Source organism: Ictidomys tridecemlineatus, chromosome 6, assembly GCF_052094955.1.
Source record: "Ictidomys tridecemlineatus isolate mIctTri1 chromosome 6, mIctTri1.hap1, whole genome shotgun sequence".
Taxonomy (NCBI): Eukaryota; Metazoa; Chordata; class Mammalia; order Rodentia; family Sciuridae; genus Ictidomys; species Ictidomys tridecemlineatus.
In genome coordinates, this window is record NC_135482.1 from 109,671,995 (window position 1) to 109,691,357 (window position 19,363).

Consider the following 19,363-nt stretch of genomic DNA (forward strand, 5'->3'; position numbering starts at 1 on the left):
TAAATCTATTGCTCATGGTAACTCAGTTACAGAGCTAGGATTTTAAACTAAGAAAACTGCCTAGCATTTCTTCAGTCTGTGTTAGTCAGCTTTTTTGTCCATTGCTGTGACAAAATACCTGAAAATATCGACTTAAAAGAGGAAACCTGCCAGGCCCAGTGGCGCATGGGAGGCTGAGGATTGCAAGTTCAAAGCTAGCCTCAGCAACTTAGCAAGACCTTGTCTCAAAATAAAAAATAAAAAGGGCAAGGGACGTGGCTAAGTGGTAAAACACACTGAGCCAATCCCTGGTACAAGGAAAAAAAAAGGGGGGGGGGACAAAACATTTATTTTGGCTCATAGTTTCAGAAGTTTCAGTCCATGGTCTCTCGACTAAATTGTTTCTGTGCAAGGCAGAACATCAGACTGGTAAAGCAAGGTTATTTACCTCATGGTGGCTAAGAAGCAGAAAGAGCTTGCTTTATGACAAACTCCTCTCCCTAAATCCATTAAGCTATAAGTCCATAAACAGTTTACTCTATTGATAAGGCTAAAGCCCTCATGATCCACTCATCTTCCAAAGGCCCCATCTCTGAACACAGCTGCCTTGGCGATCAAATCTTCAACATGAGAGCCTTTGGGGGAAATTTCAAATCTAAACCATAACAGAGTTCCTGAAGTCCTCATACTTCAGGGGACATGCAGCAAAGTAGCAAATTACTGTGTCCCAATTGTGCCCTGGTACATCCTCCAAAATATCTCTTTCTCATCAAAAACCTTTTCCTCCTACCAGGCCAAGTGAGTGGCACATGCCTGTAATCTCAGCAGTTTGACAGGCTAAAGCAGGATGATCACGGGTTCAAAGTCAGCCTCAGCAAAAGTAAGGCACTAAACACTTAGTGAGACCCTGTCTCTAAATAAAATACAAAAAAGGGCTGGGGATGTAGGTCAGTGGTCGAATCCCCCTGAGTTCAATCCCCAGTACCCGCCCCCCCCAAAAAAAATGAACTAACAAACCTTTGCCTCCTAGCCTACCCCCAAGTCCCCATTGCAAGTTTTTGCTCAAAATGAGGATTAAAGATGAACGCAGTAAAAAAAAGAATGGTTAGAGGATGTGTATTTGGTGGCAGGTGCTAGACATGATGGCCTAGTGACTGTGGTAGGACTAGACAGAGAAGTTGAAGAAGTATTGGCAAAAGAGCCAACTGGGGCATGGATCTAATCATACCTGCCTGCCAGCCATTCTCCAGTTTCTACCAGACTGCAAACTCTGAAGGGAAAATGATGGGAAACAGCACTCACTGAGTTTCTAATTTCTTTTAAATCTAACCCAGCACCTATTGTAAACTTCTGTTACAAGCAAAGCTCTCACAGGGAGGGCATTCAAACCCCACGACCAAAATGAAGCATCTGAAGTTTGGGAATGAATAAGTACTGGATATGAGGTCCCACAACTGGTGAATAATAGATCTCAGATTTGAACCCTACCCTAACTTCAAATTCCACAATCTTTCCACTCAGTACCCGCCAAAAAGGTGGTATTCCATAAATAATTTGCTATAAGTTTTAAAATGAGTCACCTCTGCCACCATTCAAGATTTGCAAAATAAAAATTGAAAAATATATATCACTCAGTTTCCAGGGCACTTATATATAAAGTCCCTTGGAATGTCATTGCTCTATTCCTTTCTTTCTTTTTCTTTTCCCATCCCTCTTAGGCCCTCTTCCCAGGCCCTAATGCCACAAAGCACAATTTTATCCACTATAAAGTGGGACATAAGCATAGCCTCTGCCAGGCAAAGCAAAAACACAGTTTAAAAGAAGAAATCAGGGGCTGGGATTGTACCTCAGTGGTGGAGCGCTTGCCTCACACGAGTGAGGCCCTGGGTTCAATCCTCAGCACCACATAAAAACAAATAAAAATAAAGATACTGTGGTAGAAGAAGCATATGCAGTCTCGTCTCTGGGCCTGTTTTTCTCAGCTGTTTAAAAAGGGGCAGAATCTCTAATGTTTGTGCCTGTGTCCGTAAGCCTCCGGCCAGGCAACAGCCACAGATCTTCACGTTCATAGTCTCCCTGGTGGTCTGAGCGTTTTCCTCCTGTACCTTTGGGTGGGGTGGTATCCACATGACGAACTTTTTAGGTCTCCAGATTTCCTGTCAGGGGTGCCTCAAACTTTATTGACTTTGCTTTGTGTTTATGTCACTTTTTTCAACAACAGTGGCTCAGGCCCCAACATCTCTCATCAAATTTCAACCTCTCCATAGTCTTTTGATGCCAAAGTTGATATAATCCAATTTTTTCCCCTTTTTTTATGGTGGTAAGGATCAAACCCAGGATCATTCTACTTCTGAGCTATATCCCAACCATTTAGCAAGACAGGGTCTTGCTAAATTGCTGAGGCTGGCCTTGAAAACGTGATCCTCTGGCCTCAGCCAACCAAGTAGCTGGGATTACAGGGATGTGCCAACATGCCTGGCTCAACTTTTCAATTAGCCTAAATAAAGATGGCGGTGAGGGGGAAAGACCATGAAAATAATTTTCCAGCTTTTGGGGATTTTAATTCTAGAATTCTTGTCTAAGAATTCCAAAATCCAGCCAAGTACAATGGCATACATCTGTAATCCCTGTGGCCTGGGAGGCTGATATAGGAAAGTTGCAAGTTCAAAGCCAGCCTCAGCAACTTAGTGAGGCCCTAAGCAACTCAGCAAGAACCTGACTCTAAATAAAATATAAAAAAGGGCTGGGGATGTGACTCGGTGGTAAAGTGCCCTTATGTTCAATTCCTAGTGCCAAAAAAAAGTGTGGGGGGGAGTGCTAGAAATATAGCTCAGTGGTATAATAGTTTAGAATGCTTGCCCAACCTATGTGAGTCCCTGGGTCTGAACTTCAAGACCACACACACACACACACACACACACACACACAGAGATAATTAAAATTTTTATTTTTGTTTATCTAATGGCTACTTTAATATTCAAAGCAGAACATAAAAGTGTAAAAATTTAAAGATCTACTGTCACCAGGCAAGGCAGTGCACACCTATAATGCCAGCAATTTAAGAGACTGGGGCAGGAGGATCATGAATTTGAGGTCAACCTCAGCAACTTAGCAATACTTTGTCTCAAAATTTAAAAAATTTTAAAAAAGGACTGTAGCTCAGTAATAAAGCCCCCCTAGGTTCAAATCCTAATACAAAAAGAAAAAAACTGTCATCTTTGCTCAGAATGTATAACATATTCATTCAGCCCAAGTCATCCAAATTTTTCTTCTTCCAGTGGTAGTAGTATTTTATATCAGCTAATCTATAAATAAATACTACTTCTTCCAGTAGTAGTATTTTATATTAGCTAATCTATAAATCTATTAATTATGTGGCTCACAAGGTCAAAGGGGGATTACCTGAAGGTTGAAATGTATCATTGGCCTAGTTTGGACCTCATCGTCTTTAGACACAAGGAAAAGTGCTTGTGGAAAATTTAAAAAGGGAAGTTTCTAAGAGTGACGAAACTCTTAAAGAACTAGACAGTGAGCAGCTGACTCCAAGAACAGCCTCTAGGTCCCCTTCCAAAGCAAACTTGCTATGGCAGCTGCTCTGCTCTGCTTCATAAAGCTCAGCACTAAAGGGCAAGACCAGGCTCTGTGGCCTGGAAAATTACTGCAGCATACTTACCTACCAGGCTCTCCTAAAACTGGCAGAGAAGTGTCTATTTCAGAAGACCTCATGCTACAAAGCAATGATAACCATGCCAGGTGTCCGAATAACTCCTAGGACAGCGAGCGGCAAGCAGCCCCAGTGCCTCCAAGTAGGAGAATGGGACCTTAACTCAGATGAGAGTCCTTGGGTGGTGGGGAGGATAAAGATAGTGGATATGTTGCTGAGATGCTGCTGGCCACATCAGAACAGAGGCTGTTCTAGGGAAAGGATGGATACCAAAATGTGGATATGATCTGCTATTGTCACACACATTCCTGCTACAGGCAATACGAGGTCCAAAGAAAGCATGCTTTATAAATGAAAAACATTGATGGTCTAATTCTTACCTTTGATTTGTATGCAAATGTTGTTATGGATTCTAAGTACCTAGTACAAGGAACAAGAATTTCTAGGTTCTAATCCTGGAATAGGCACAGATAAACAGATATCTGCTAGTGGAAAATATCAGGTGCTTGGAAATTCAGAGCTGACTGTTCATAACTAGGAAGTACCTATGTGAGTACTTAGTATGTGCCCAGAATTAAATAATTTGAAGATGCACACAGCAGGCAGGTCAAACAAATATCAATGTAAAGAAAGGTAAGTAGGACACAGGAAAAAGACCCAGAGGCTCCATGGGAAAGAGAAGCAGCCCAGCCAGGCTGCATGAGACATGGTCCCAGCCCACAAGAAGCACACAAGGCAGTTGTGCCCTGCCTCTGCTCTAAGTTTCAACTGTAAGCCACATTATCCCTCCTAGGCCCACACATCTGTCTCATTTGATTCTCCCTCCCTCCCTGTGTCTCAGATTACTGCTCTGCCCGGGGTTACCTCTGTTACTGGAGGGTTTATATCCTTTTCAAAGCAGAGTGGCTGTGGTGACCCAGAGCTGAAGTGCCTGCCTGACATCTGTGGGTATACCTCCCTTAGCCCACTCAAGTCAATCACAAATCATAAGGGCCAACCAGAGAGATGATGTATAGACAGAAGGCAGCAAAAGCCAATTAGTTCCTGAGCTTGAGAGCAATTTGGGATCCAGGTAAATCTGGCACATAAGCAGGGACATGCCAAACCCACCTTTGGGAGATCTAGAAGGAGGCCAGTGCACAATATTCCTTTGCCCTGGCTTTCTGCCCAAATTGTTATCTCTTGGATATAGCTCCAAGTTGATCCTAGCAGTGGGTCAATTACAGAGCAAAGAACATTTTAATCCAGATCTTTACCTTCAAGCAAAACCCTAGCTAATCCAATCTGAACAAATGGGTATAGCTTGTTAAAACCTGCCTAGATATATAATCTTTAACTTCCAATAACAGTTTGTTCCCAGAGCTGCTTTTCAGCCAGTATACACCATTATAGCTATATCAGGTATTCAAAAACTGAGCTGGGCATGATGGCATACAACTGTATTCTCACTGACTCATGAGGCTGAGGCAGGAGGATCACAAGTTCAAAGCCAGCCTCTGCAACTTAGTGAAGCCTGCAAGACCTTGTCTCAAAATAAAATATAAAAAGGACTGGGGATGTGGCTCAGCAGTTAGGTGCCCCTGGAATCAAAAGGAAAAAAAATTAAAAGATTGTTATTCAAAATCTTTCACAATTAGCACCATTCTTTACTCTTCTTTCTACTTTTTTGTCCTACCCAACCTAGTTGCTCCATATTCCCAAACACTAAGTTTTCCCTGATGCTTAGTCTTTGTTTATGCTGTTTTTTTCCTCCCTGTTTTTTTCTTTTTCTGGAATCCATCAAAATAATATCAGCTCAGACAGGGGTTGTGGCTCAGTGGTACAGTGCTCGCCTAGCATGCATGAGGCACGGGTTTGATCCTCGGCACCACATAAAAATAAAAAATAAAGACATTGTGTCCATCTAAAATTAAAAAATAAATATTTAAAAAAGAATCTATCAGCTCCTCAGGATCTCTACAAATGTCCCCACTTTCATGAAATGGATTGAAAGCTATGCTCCATTTCCAGAAGCATCACGAAAAACATCTAGGTTCTACATTTGGAAAACTTGATGACTATTTCATAATCTGATTCTTTTATATAAACACATTGCTCTCATCCTAGATAGAAAGTAATAGAGAGCAGAAACTATATCATGGTCATCACATCTAAATGACTTAACACAATAGGTATGCATTAAATAAATATGTGTAAATAAGTGAGTGAACATCCCTAATTCTTTTGTCCAAGGGATCCATTTTCTATTTTTTAATGATTTTGGTTGTTTTTCTCGGAATGCTAGCTCAACTGTGGCTGTTATCTTTTTCTACATATGGAACCCAAATTGCACACCATACATATCTTAAAACTACTGGGTTATTTCATGAAGATGAAGCAGGAAGGAAGCATGCTCCCCTGTCATTACTTTACCACCCTGGAGTTTGTGACTGCCATCTCTCTGTACACTTCTTCCAGCGCTAGACCAATACGCCCCTCACACAGGGACAGGCAAATGACAGGTTCTGGGCAATGGAAGCTGGCCTTACAGATGACAGGCAAGCTGGTGGTAGAGTGAGTTGGCAGAGGTTGCTAGAAAGAGGAGGCAGAGTGGCTTTTTGGGAAGCAGGGCCAAGATGGGGTTCTGGTTGTCATGGTCAAGTGCCCAGAGTACAGTACTGAAAGGGGCAGTTTTACTACTCTTGTTGCCAATGATGTGGGGTGTGGAGGAGGGAATGTTAGCAACCTCTTTCCTATATCTTCTTTCCCAATTTCTTCTCCCCAACTCTCCCTTCAAAGAAATAGCTGTGAGCTGATAATAAGAGCTATAGGACAGGAAGGAACTTTGATGCAAAATGTCTGGGGTTTTTTAAACAACAAAAAAGAGATGGGGGGCAAGGTGCCAGAAACCACATCCACTGTCTAAATCTCATCCCATAAGGAAATCAAGGAAAGAGTTGAACACTTTGCATAGCAGATGGATTCCAGGGTTCTAGGAGACTGAGAAGAGGAAAGAAGAGATCCATCAGCACCCAGGGTCAACCTCTTGATAAAAATTACAGGGAAACAGAAAGCCAGTTCTGGAATAGGAAGTTGGGAGCATTTTTCTGGAGAAGGTTTGGAAGAAGAAAAAAAAGAATAAGAAAACCAAGTCAGATTCATCCACTAGTAGAACCCAACAGACCCAAGAACTGACTGCTTAGGAGATAAAAACTAGAAGCCAGAGTGTGAGATTCTTATCATGGCGAACAGGTTTTTGGTCTTGGAGGAGTAAGCACACCCGAAGTAAAAGAAAAGTAGGGATGGGGAGAAAGGAGGTCACTGACTTCGGAGTCACACACACACACACAAAAAAAAAAAACTGCCTTCCTCTCTGTCTTTAATTTGTGCAGAAGATCCTAATGACTGTCGCATGAACAAAATGAAGGCCACACAGGGAAGGTGTATTCTGAGGAGAGAAGGGAGATCCCTCCCAGGTCTCCCACCTGTGTACACTCGAACAGAGCTCAGCTACTTGGGACTGAGTAGCCTTGTGTAGGTAGAGAGGTTCAAGGGAGGGAAGAACTAGCTATGAGAAGGCAGTCTGGGCTTATCAGAATTCTCCTAGGTAGAGCTGTGGGACTGTGGCTGAACACAGCTTTCCTCCGTATGTTTTGAGATCTCTGGGCCTGGAAGTGCTCAAGTGGCAAAGGTTATACAATATTAGGATCCAAACTAAAAGGGACCTTGGAGATCATTTAGACTAAATTTCTTTGACCTGAAAAACTGTCACTTTCTCCCTTGATTGCCCAAGTTACTTTGCTTGGTGACAAAGTCAGTCTTAACACAACCAGAATGATCTCCACTGGCACAGAGTAAGAGGTTAGGCCTTAAATATATATTTCCAACCTGAACCCACTCAGTTACTGTTCTTAGTAATTCCCTCTTTTTGGCCACAGGAGGAGGCAAAGCACCACACCCAACTCTGGGGAGAGAAGTTAACACAAATACAGGTCAGAGCATTTTCTCCGAGGTTTAAGGAAAGGGGAAGTGAAGCCATGGAATTCAATGAGCTAGAACTTTGAACCAGGGCCCGGCAGGCAGTTGAAGGGCACCGCACCATTCTGGGAATTTCTCCACTCCTTGTGGCTATTACATTGATCTTTTACTTTCTTAAGTCCATCAAAAGTCCATTGAAAGGCACTTCGGGGAGAGTCACACCTTTTGAAGTAGGGAAAGAGACTGTTTCCTCCCATTTTTTTTTTTAGGAGGAAATTGAGGCACAGAAACATCAAGTGACTTCGGTAAAGTTACAGATAGACATAATAATCTACCCACTACCGGGTCCACTGTGCTGTCCATCCTCTTCTGAAGTTTGCAGATTCTGTAGGTTTTGCAAGGAGGGCTTCAGAAAACTAGCAGGAGGTGACCTGAACGAGAAGTAGGGACTGCGCAGCGAGGAGGTGGGAAACTTGAGAGTACAGGCTGGGAGCCGGGTGAAGCATGGGATGGGGGAAGATGGGGTGGCTCTCCGAGGAATTATTCAAAAAGAACCCAAAAAGACACAGCAGGAGGGGAAACGCAGCGAACCTAAGACAAGAGGGTGGGCAAACTTTGGGTCCCTCCGACTGGAGCGCATGGCCTCGGTGGAGACCGCCGAGGGCATACTACAACCCAACCTCAAGCCCACGCGTGGACCGCACGTGTCTTTCCCGCGGAGCTGCAAGCCTGGAGAGGTGGGAGGTGCCCCAGGTCTCAGCCAGCGTTTTGGCAGGGCAAACCTGGAGCCTCCTCGTGTCCTCTCCGAGGGGAGAAATGAGAAGCCCCGAGAATGTCCCGGCCCCACATGGAACGAAAGGCAGAGCCAGGCTCGGGAATTCGGAGGTCCGGCCCTGAAGCTGCTCCCCACCCGCGTCCGCCTCTCTCCCCCAGTAGCGCGGGGCGGCGCCGGGCACCTGGAGACGAAAACGAATTGGAAATCGAGTCCCATGTTGACGCGGTTCCCCACAACGCGCGAGCCACGGGTGCCTCCTCCTCCCACTACGGCGCTGTCCCTCGCCCCGCGGCGCTACTTACTCCGGTTCAGGGGGTTCCCGCCGACCTGGGCCGACGCCACCAGTTCCAGATACAGAGTCCAGAGCCCCACGGACACCACCGCGAGTACCAGCAGCAGCCGGAAGCGCCTCCGCAGCAGCTTGACCGGGCGCAGGAGCAGCAGGAGCAGCGCGGCCCGGGGGCTCCCCATGGCGCTGCGCCGAGGCAGCCGCCGCCAGCGCGGGCTGCTCCCCACCCAGCCTCCGCCCCCCGGCCGGGCCCAGCGCCTAGGGCGCCCGGAGCCCCAGCCCCAGCCCAGCGTCTCAGGGCTGCGCCAAGGCCGTCTTCCCCGGCCGCTCTCCAGCGGGGCTCCTGTTCATGCTCTGTGAGCCAGGGGTCTCAGGCTGCGCGGGCACCTCGAAGGTCTCCCTCCACAGCAAAGCCCGGCTCCTCCTCCTCCACTGAGTGTCCTCAAGGCTCAGCTCTCCACTCCACGCCTCTCCTTGTCGCAAGCTCGCTGCTGCCCTCCCTCCTCGTTCGCTCGCTCACTCGCTCGCTCGCTCTTACAAGCTGCCCAGAAGGAGGCTTCCCTAGGTGCCCGCCCGTCGCCTTCCTTTCCTCTCTCCTCCTCCAGCTCTGGCTGTTTCTCCCGGCTCTGGGCACTACCTCACACCCCACCTGTCCCGCCTCCGCCGAAGCCCCGCCCCCGGAGCGCAGGTGGGCTCCGCCCCTGAGGAGCCAAGGGAAGGGGAAGAGAGCCCCTCTGAGGGCACCCGGTGGAGGTGGAGCCGAAGTACCGATCCCTGGTGCCTCCGCGCACTGAGGATGGGTCGGGTAAAGGAAGGGTGAGTTATGATCAGGATTCTGTGACTGAGAGAAACCGAGTCACCGCCGAAGCCCTTGATGGTGTTCCTCCCAAGCAGAAAAGTGGAGCGGAGGCCCGTTCATATTGGGGTGATACCCATGGCTTTTACTTCAAAGCCTTTCATTGCCTACAATGACCCTGCTCCCTACTTAAGGAAACAGGAGTGGACATGATATGAGTTGGGACGCAATTATACACTTAATACAGCCCTACTTCTTTTTTCAAGGTCAGTTTTGAAGACCCTCCCTTCCCGGCTTCAGTCACATCTCTGAGAGGCCCTGAGGGAAACTCCAACAAGTAGTTTTACCCATTCAGGCAAAGAATATATGTTGGAAAGTTCCAAAGAAGAATTAAAGACCAAATAGGGGTATGGGGGCTGGGATTGTAGCTCAGTGGCACAACATGCTGAACAAGCCCCAGGCTCTGAGTTCAATCCCCAGCACCAAAAGAAGTCAAAAACCACAGGGGGATGGGAGAAGCAACTCTTAGGGCTAAAAAAGATCATTAAGATACCCTGCATTCCAGTTCTCTGTACTCCAATTCTCTGCCTTCAGTCAAATAAAGCATTATTATCTGATTTAAATGAGATAAAGTACAAAGGGGCAGAGTGAACTGCCTGAGGTCAGCAGTAGACTTTTTTTTTTTTTCCACCCTCTCTCCTGGAGAAAAAGACTATGGAGAAAGGAGGAGGTCTAAAGTGTTCCTGGTGCCTGACACCATCTCCATCCTGCAGGTGATGTTCAAAGTGTCTGGTCACCTGTGTGATAGGAGCACAGCAATGAAAATGGATGCTGCCCTACCACAGGGCCTGGTTCAGGTCCAGGAGAGCCCCAAGGAGCCATAAAAAAAAAAAGTGTTGCTGGATCAGGAACTGCAGCACATGTCTGTATTAACAGCAGCACTGGAGACTGAGGCAGGAAGATCACATGTTCCAGCCTAGCCTCAGCAATTTATTGAGGCACTCAGCAACTTAGCAAGGCTCTGTCTCAAAATAAAAAAATAAAAATAAAAGGGGCTGAGGGCATATCTAAAGGGTAGAGCACCCCTGGTTTCAATCCCAGAACCAATAGATAAATAAATAAAATGTACAGAAACACTTTTTCCTTCCTCTTTGGTGCAGGGAATTGAACCTAAGGGCACTCCACCACTAAGCTAAACCCCCAACCCCCCCCCTTTTATTGGTACTAGGGATTGAACTCAGGGGCGCTCAACTACTGATCCACATCCCTACTCCTATTTTGTATTTTATTTAGAGACTGGGTCTCACTGAGTTGCTTAGGGGCTTGGTAAATTGCTGAGGCTGGCTTTGAACTCAGATCCTCCCGCCTCAGCCACCTGAGCCACTGAGATTACAGATATGCACTACGGCTCCTGGCTCCCTTTTTCTTTTTTGAGACAGGGTTTTCCTAAATTGCTGAGGCTGGCCTTGAACTTGTGGTTCTCCTGCCTCAACCTCCTGAGTCACTGGTACTACAGGTGAGTGCCACAGCACCTGGTTACTAATCTAACTTTTCCTAATTAGCCTCCTTAACTCCAAGCTCCCTTACCCTAATCCAGCCACCATTCTCTCTATCATCAGATAGTCTTGAGTTTTTCTTTCTTGTTGTCATTTCTTTGTTTCCTGTTACTGGGTTTTGAACACAGGGCCTCACACATTCTAGGCAAGTGCTCTACCATTGAGCTATATCTCCTGCCCTTTTCTCTTTCCTTTGAGACAGTGTTTCACTAAATTGCCCGAACTAGTCTTCTTTCAATCCTCCTGCCTCAGCCTCTGAATAGCTGGGATTATAGATGTGTGCCACTGTTCCTAGCAACAGTTTCCATCTTTATATGACCATATGAAACCTGCCCTCCAACATTTTTTTTGTTTTGTTTTTTTGTTTTGTTTTGTTTTATGACACTGGGGATTAAACCTACAGCCTCACCAATGCTAGGCAAGTGCTGTACTACCACTGAGCTACATCCTCATATTTTCTTTTTTAGTTAATCAAGATTTATCATTTCTTGCCAGATGTAGTGTGGCTCATGCCTGTAATATCAGCCACTTAGGAGGCTGAGGCAGGAGGATCTCAAGTTCAAGGCAAGGCCCTCAGCAACTGGGTGAAACCCTATCTCAAAAGGCTTTTAAAAAAAAAAAGCCTGTCACAGTGGAGCACCCCTATAATCCCAGCAACTCTAGAGGATAAAGCAGGAGGATCACAAGTTCAAAGTCAGCCTTAGCAACTTAGCATAGACCCTGTCTCAAAATGAAAAACACAAAGGGCTGGGAATGTGACTCAGTGGGTAACTAAAATTAAATAAATAAATACAAAAATAAAGGGCTGGGGATGTGACTCAGTGGGTAACTAAAATATAAATAAATAAATAAATACAAAAAAAAGGGCTGGGGATGTGGCTCATTGGTAAAATATCTCAGGGTTCAATTAATCCTCAGTACCCTGCCAAAAAAAGATTTTTTTTTTTTTTACTCTTTCTCCAAGGTCTATTTCAGATTCTAGTAAGCTTTCTTGGATGAGCCCAGTCCTAAGCAACCCCTTCCTCTTTGGAACTTTTCATTTATCTCACCATTTGATACACTGAGAGTTAACTTTGAATGTTGGTCCTGATTCCTCAGTATCATTGTAAGCCTTTAAGAGTGGGAACGTGTGTTCCCAATATGCGGCATAATATAGCACAATTTAGCACCCAGTAATGTTTGAGGATGAGGGTAACACTTTGAGCAAACATCTTCCAGAATATTCACTGGAGTTCTTAAGCAGAAGGTGAATCCAAAGGACAATTCTCTAATAGTAGCCCCTGGAAAGTGTCTCTGCGATGTTCCAAAACCCACAGACTTGTGCACTTTGCAAACCTTCCTTTCTTTCCAAAAGTCCAAAACAGGAGCAGACAATATGTGCACGCTTTGGCTGAGTCAAGTGTGAAGTGAGCAGGGCCCCTGTAAATAGTCTCTTTCTCACTCGGAGCAACACAACTGCATGTTAGGCTGAGTCACTTGCAGCACTTTGTCATGGAAACAGGTGGAGCCCCACCATGATTCTCTCCTCAAGACTGGCCCTCCTGAGATAATTCATGCAATCATTTCATTCTACCAAATGCTCAAAGTACCTCTTATGTGGGAATTGGGAGAGAGACAATACAGAGAATGCTGTTTAGTTGAGGAGAAAAGGTGGTCTGCAGAAAAATAAATCAGCCATTTTAAAGACCAGATTTCGGGACCAAACAGTGAAGTGTAAAGAAATTCAGAGGTGTAAAGAGATCACCTGATGTTTTGCTTTGGATCTGGAAATGGAACCAAGGTTCCATTTTGCTCCACAACTGAGCCATACCCTAACCCCTGTACTCTGTTCTTACCACTTGCCCTAGTATGGTGATGTTGGTTGGAGTGAGGTGAAGGTAAGAAGGACAAGAAATTCTTGTAGCTAGCTTTCCTCCTTTCCTCTTCTGTTCTCCTTCCTGCTATGGTGGCCAAGGATAGAATCCAGAGCCCCATTCAAGCAAAGCAGCAAAGCAAGCACTCTGCCACTGAGCCACACCTCCAGCTTCCATATCCTTTTTGTGTGTGTGTGTGTGTGTGTGTGCTGCTGGGAATTGAACCCAGGACCTTGTGAATGAAAGGCAAGCACTCTTCCAACTGAGCTACATCCCCAGCCCCAGTCCCTCTTTGACTTCTAATGATATCACAGCAGGGAAGGACTTAGACTTTGGCACACAAATTCCTTTCCTAATCAACTGAGTTCCAGAGCTAAGTATATGGATTGGGTTATTCATGATGGCCCATTTGGGTGGCATAATATAGTGTCACCAATGTCTATTCATTTTGTCAATTTAACCAGATACTCACTAGTTCTTCTGATGGTTTTCCTTCTCCTTTTGCCCTTCCACATTCAGCCCAGAATGACCCAGGGTCACAACACACCTGAAAGGAAAAATAATTCTCATTATTTTACCTCTAATGCTATTGGAAGGGGCTCTGATCTTTGGCTTGGCAAGGATATTGGAGTAAGGGCAGATCAAACCACAGAGATTCTTAGCATTCAGTTACAGGGGCTTGGCAAGATTTCTAAAGTGGGCCAAAGTTAGTATAAGCCAGACAATTCAGAATTCAGAAGGGAAAGGTGGACCTGAAGGAATAGCTCAGTTGTAGAATGTGTGCTTAGCATGCACAATGCCCTTGGTTTGATCTCCAGCGCGCGCGCGCGCGCACACACACACACACACACGCACACACACGCACACGCACACACACGCACACGCACACGCACAGTGTTGCATTCCTGCAATCCCAGTGACTCAGGAGGCTGAGGTAGAGGATTGCGAGTTCAAGGCCCGTCCCAGCAACTTAGCAAGACTTTCTACCTCAAAATAAAAAATAAAAAGGGTTGGGGGTATAGCTCAGTGGTAAAGTGTCCTTGGATTTAATCCCCAGTACCAGAAAAGAAAAAAAAAAAGGAAGAGAAAGGTGTCAAGTGACCTGTTGGAGGGGCAGCAAAACTGTTGTTCCTAGAGAGATTCTTATTCTAGTCTACACAGGAGCCAGAAGATACCAAGTAGCAACTGCGCAATGCCTTCTTTCTTGTTTTCTACATCATAAGGTTTTACCTGTGAGCTTTCAGAAAACTTTGTATTACCTGTGTGTTACTTCTTACAACCACAGCAGAACAGCAGGAAAGGAAATTCCCTCTAACAAAAACAAGCTTTGCAAGCCTTAGTATTTTCAAGGTGACCTGCACCAAGTTCACATGACCAGAAAGTGATAGGATCAGAACCAGATCCAGATCTGTAGTTTACTGGTCTTTCTTTCCAGAAGATCTCCCCATCTCTGGTTTGATCTTACATTAAAAAAAAAAAAATACACATACACATCTTCACTCTCCCTCTCCTCTGCTATTCAAATGCATATCATGGAGATCTCCTGGTAGTAGAAATTCTGATGATAAATCAGTAAGAGTCTCTGTACCATCAATAAGCCAACAACTTTGTCGAGATGTGCATGGATTGAGTTCCTTTACTTTGAGACAATTCCTTTCATGCACTGGGAATTGAACCCAGGGGTGCTCTACCACTGAGTTACAACACCAGCTCCTTTTATTTTTTATTTTGAGACAGGGTCTCACTAAGTCACCTAGGCTTTCCTCAAACTTGGGATCCTCCTACTTCAGCATCCAAGTCACTGGGATTACAGGCATTTGGCACCCTGCCTGATGAGACAATTTCTCAGAGCAAAAAGAGCAGTGCTGGGGAGCCGAGTCATCTTGGCAAGCGTTTGTTTATTTTATCTCAGTCAATTCATGCAGATCATTTATATAGAAACTATAGGTTTCACTTATCTTTAGATAAGGACATGGACTCAGAGATATTAAATGACTTGTTGAAGGTGGTATAAGGTGACCCATGTATCTTAGATGGGACTCCAACTCAGGCGTTCTAACTTCAGACCTAGTGCTTTTTTTAATTCCCCCTTTGCCCTATTGCTCCCCCTGGAAGTTCCCCTGGAGAAATACAGTCACCCTGGAAACTGTGAGCTCTCTCTCAACACATCCACAACTCATTCAGCCCCGTGATGATCTTTCCCACCCTCCCCTCCCCACCCTCATCAGTGCTGCCTGCTGTACTCTTTATTGAGATCTTTTCTCCTATCCCTCCTTCCATGAATTCATCATCTCCAAATCTTTCTGCAGAGTTTGCTGCAATGGGGGGATGAAGCTCAAGAAAGGGTGAAAACCCCACTTCTCCTTGGCTACTTCTCATGATTTCCTATGTGCTCAGGCCCTTCTGTCTGCGTGATAGGGACAAAAAGGTAGGAACTTTTTCAAAGCCCTAAGCTTTAGTTTCTCCATCTATGGGCCTACACAATTTTGCATACTAGGCCCAGAATGAACGCTCACCATCTTCACAGAAGAATATGTGCACTGGGCGTGGGGCACACCTGTAATCCCAGCTTCTTAGGAGGCTGAAGTGGGAGGGTTGTTGAGTCTGAGCCCAGCCTGACAACATACTGAGCTCCCTCTAAAATAAACAGCAGCAATAAATGTGAAGATCACTTCACAGAGAATTCAAAAGAATCAGATGAAGGAAGTCAAAGAAAGGAAGAGGAGAGGGCAGAAAGGTTAGGCTGAGAGTCAAAATAAAGTTCATGGGCTAGGAAAAGATCTCCAGCAATTCCCATACAGAGAGCTTATGACTTCATCACACTCCCAAACTTGAATTGTTGATAGAGTGTTCAACAAAAAGATAAGGGATAATCCAAACCAGAACCATGTGCTTTGAAGTTGTAAGCAATCTATTGCTTGCTCTTGCTGCCTTTTTCCAATCCATAGTGTGACTGCTTCCAAGTTATTATTTTTTTAAAATAATTTGTAGTTGTCTATGGACCTTTTATTTATGTGTATGTGATGCTGAGATTAGAACCCAGTGCCTCACGCATGTTAGGCAAGTGCTCCACTCCTGAGCCACAACCCCAGCACTGCTTCCAAATTATTACGATCACTCTTTCTGCTTTCCTCCCTCAGGAAAAAGGATTCCCCCGGCAAATCAAGAGACAATTATCCAAGTCAAAAAATTAACTTTGGTTTGTTCAAGCTTTTAAACTGAGTAATACCAATTATTTCCCTCCATTCAGGTTTGGTTTGTTGTTGGGAAAACCACAAAGGAGCACTTTTTTTTTTTTTTTTAATTTTAGCTTCCAGTCCCCGGGATTAAACCCAGAACCTGAACCTTATGTCCTGCTAGGCAAGTAACTGTACCTCTGAGGTCCAGCTTCAGCCCCAGAAAGGCTTTCTTGATTTCTCTTTAGTTGGTGCGGAGACAGAAGCTCTGTGAGATTCCTCTGAAACTCTGTCTCCTGTCTCTCTGATTCCTAAACCCCACTGTGGGACTGAGGGTGTAGCTCAGTAGTAGAGTATTTACCTAGCATGTGTGGTAACCTGGGTTTAATCTCCAGCGCTGAAAAAAAAATTTTTTTTTTAAACCTCACTTGCAAGAAATTCTCTTCTTCTCCAGAAAGACATTCTCTCCTGCCTGCATTCTGCAACCTGCTATTATAGATAATGGTGCAGGGATCTATAGCTGAAACTAATACATAACAGCTCGCAGTTCTGAATAGTTTCTTGCTTACTCCCAAGTCATGACACTTGTCTAATGTCTAGAAGCTGTGCGGCTCGCTGTCACTCCAGGTAGTGCATAAACCTTGGGGTGAAATCTTAGTGCCTCCTTCTTTTCTCCCAAGAACACATCCCAGTTCTGGTTCCCTAGAAATCTGAACCCACACAGAGGATACTCCTCTTCGGTAAGCTGTGTAAATGGTAGACTCTGGGGCAGCTTTTGAGTATGCCTCAGCTGTCTGGTACCGCCTTCTGTGGCTCTGAGAATATTCCCAGCATTTTCAGAATAGGCTGTAGGTCTCCAGGCCTCTGAGTGAAGCTGTATTTCCTACCTCTTTTCTTTCATATGGGAGAAATAATTTCTTTTTATTTTGTAGTACTGCAGATCAAACCCAGGGTGCTTTACCAGTGAGCTACAGAGCTAGTCCAATAAAGGTCAATGGACCTTTATTTTAATTATTTATATGCAGTGCTGAGACTTGAACCCAGTGCCTCACACATGCTAGGCAAGCCCTCTGCCACTGAGCCACAATTCCAGCTGGAGGCAGTCTTGTTAAATTGTCAAGGCTCACCTTGAATCTGTGACCCTCTTGCCTCAATCCAGAGTAGTTGGAATTATCGGCATGTGCCACCACATGTTGTTATTTTCCATTCCTCTGAGGTTCCTTTTCCTCTACGATCTGCCCACTTATGGATGCCTTCCCCTAACGAAACTAAAATGGGGACCAAAAATAGTAGTACATGTCTGTAATCTCAATGACTCGGGAGACTGAAATCAGAGGATGGCAAGATTGAGGCCAAGACAATTTAGCAAAAATCCTGCCTCAAAACAAACAAAACAAGTGAAAAACAGAAATGGGCAGGATGGGAATGTAGCTCAGTAGCAGAACACCTGCCTAGCATATGCAGGACTCTCAGAGCAATCCCAGACTGCAAGAAAAACAAAACAAAACCAAAAACAGAAATGGGGTATGGATGTTCCTTTTCTTGCCTCAAACACAATTGAATCCACTCACCTGCTAGGGATGCTGTAGACAACCCAGGCGAGTGGCCCTTGTACAGCTATATTAACCTACCTTATGGCTTTGCTAGGGAAGAACAATGGTGCTAAAGCCCAAGACATGTCCAGAGTGCCACAAAACAGCTCAAGTGCTCAAGCCCAGACAGACTTTCTGAAAACCTCCTTTGTCTAAGTTCATAGGTCCAGGCTATAAACCCAGATGAGCGATCCCCTGCCTTGCCACTTAACACTCAATCACTGTGGCATCTCAGCAGCAGGTCTCAGTTTCCAGACGGTGATGCTGGGCACTGATGAGAGTCAGAGTTGCTGGTTTCAAGTTTCTCAGCCATGTTATCTAAGGACCGGCTGCTTGGGATTTGATCAGGGCTGGTTTGGGAGAGAGGCAGACGCCGTCTTTTCCCCAGAACAGACTACTCTTTGAGCCCTGCCGCCACCCGGACTGGGGATGGAAGAAAGAAAACAAAAATCCCCACTGTATGTGGTTCTCTGGAATTTAACTTGGCCCTGGAGAGGGAAAATTAAAGAGCAACATTGCTCTCCTAGCCTCAACGCCCTCTGCAGGCACCAGATCCTATTGAAGCTGAGCCTTGTCAAGATTGAGAAGGGGTTAGGGTTAGGACAAGAATATTTCTTTTTAGCAGAGGCAGAGGCTCCCATCTCACTCCTAGGTGTATATTAAAATATCAAGTGAAGAAGTCTGATTGTGTGTGTGTGTGTGTGTGTGTGTGTGTGTGTGTGTGTGTGAGTGTGTGTGTGTGTGTGTGTAGTGCTAGGAACGGAACCCAAGGCTTCGTATTTACTAGGCAAGAACTCTGGCCCTGGTCCTAGAAGTCTGATGTCAAATCGATTTGCAAGAACCATTTGAAATAGAGCATTCTCATCTGGCTAAGAAACTATGAAGAAAGGAGATGAACCCCGTTTAGTGATTGGGATGAGGAGAGTGGGTGAAACGACATAGTGCTATACACAGATATTTTGTTTTGTGTTATGTTCCTTCATCCATTTGCTGCACTACCCACTGTAGGTGTGTGGCAGGGAGGAGTGGTCAGGCCAGGTGTTTTCCTGAACTTTATTTTACCCTGGAGCTTCTGAAACATTATTCTATCTTGAGGATTCAGCTATTCAGCCAGGCATCTGATCCTCAAAAGAGGGCTGCCCTGAAGGAGGACAGGCTGAAAGGGGATGTACCTGAATCCTGTCATCCCTGATTTGTATGTTTGTTTGTTTGTTTTTAGTAGGGATTGAACCCAGGGGTGCTTAACCACTGAGCCACAACCCCAGCCCTTTTTATTTTTTATTTTGAGACAGGGTTGCTGAGGCTGACCTTCCCGCCCCAGTCTCCAAGTCACTGGAGTTACAGGAGTGCATCACCACACCTGGCTTCATCACAGGTCTTTTTAGGGGACATGTCATACTCTGACTTTGTTCTTCAGAAGTTGGGGGGGATTGCTTGTTTTGTTTTGGGGCACCAGGGATTGAACTCAGGGGTACTGAGCCACATCCCAGCCCTATTTTGTATTTTATTTAGAGACAGGGTCTCTAAATAAAATACAAAATATTTACTACCTTGCTTTTGCTGAGGCTGGCTTTGAACTCTTGAACTTTTCTGTCTTCTCCTCCTGAGCTGTGGAATTACAGGTGTGTACCACTATGCCTGGCTGTTTGTTTTTGAGATAGGGTCTCGCTGTTTGCCCCAGGCTGTCCCTGAACTTCTGGGCTCTAAAGATTCTCCTGCCTCAGCT

The 19,363-nt window shown here is 45.2% G+C and overlaps 1 protein-coding gene across 1 annotated transcript in view; it reads right to left on the reverse strand.

Moving 5' to 3' along the window:
* The window catches only part of B4galnt3 (beta-1,4-N-acetyl-galactosaminyltransferase 3), a 105,663-nt gene extending 96,345 nt beyond the window's left edge, over nucleotides 1-9,318 (reverse strand). The window contains exon 1 of the mRNA XM_040281212.2: nucleotides 8,678-9,318. Within this exon, the coding sequence (XP_040137146.2) occupies nucleotides 8,678-8,846 (169 nt within the window). The 5' untranslated portion in view covers nucleotides 8,847-9,318. The remainder of the gene's footprint in view (nucleotides 1-8,677) is intronic.
* Between the last annotated feature and the right edge of the window lie 10,045 nt (nucleotides 9,319-19,363).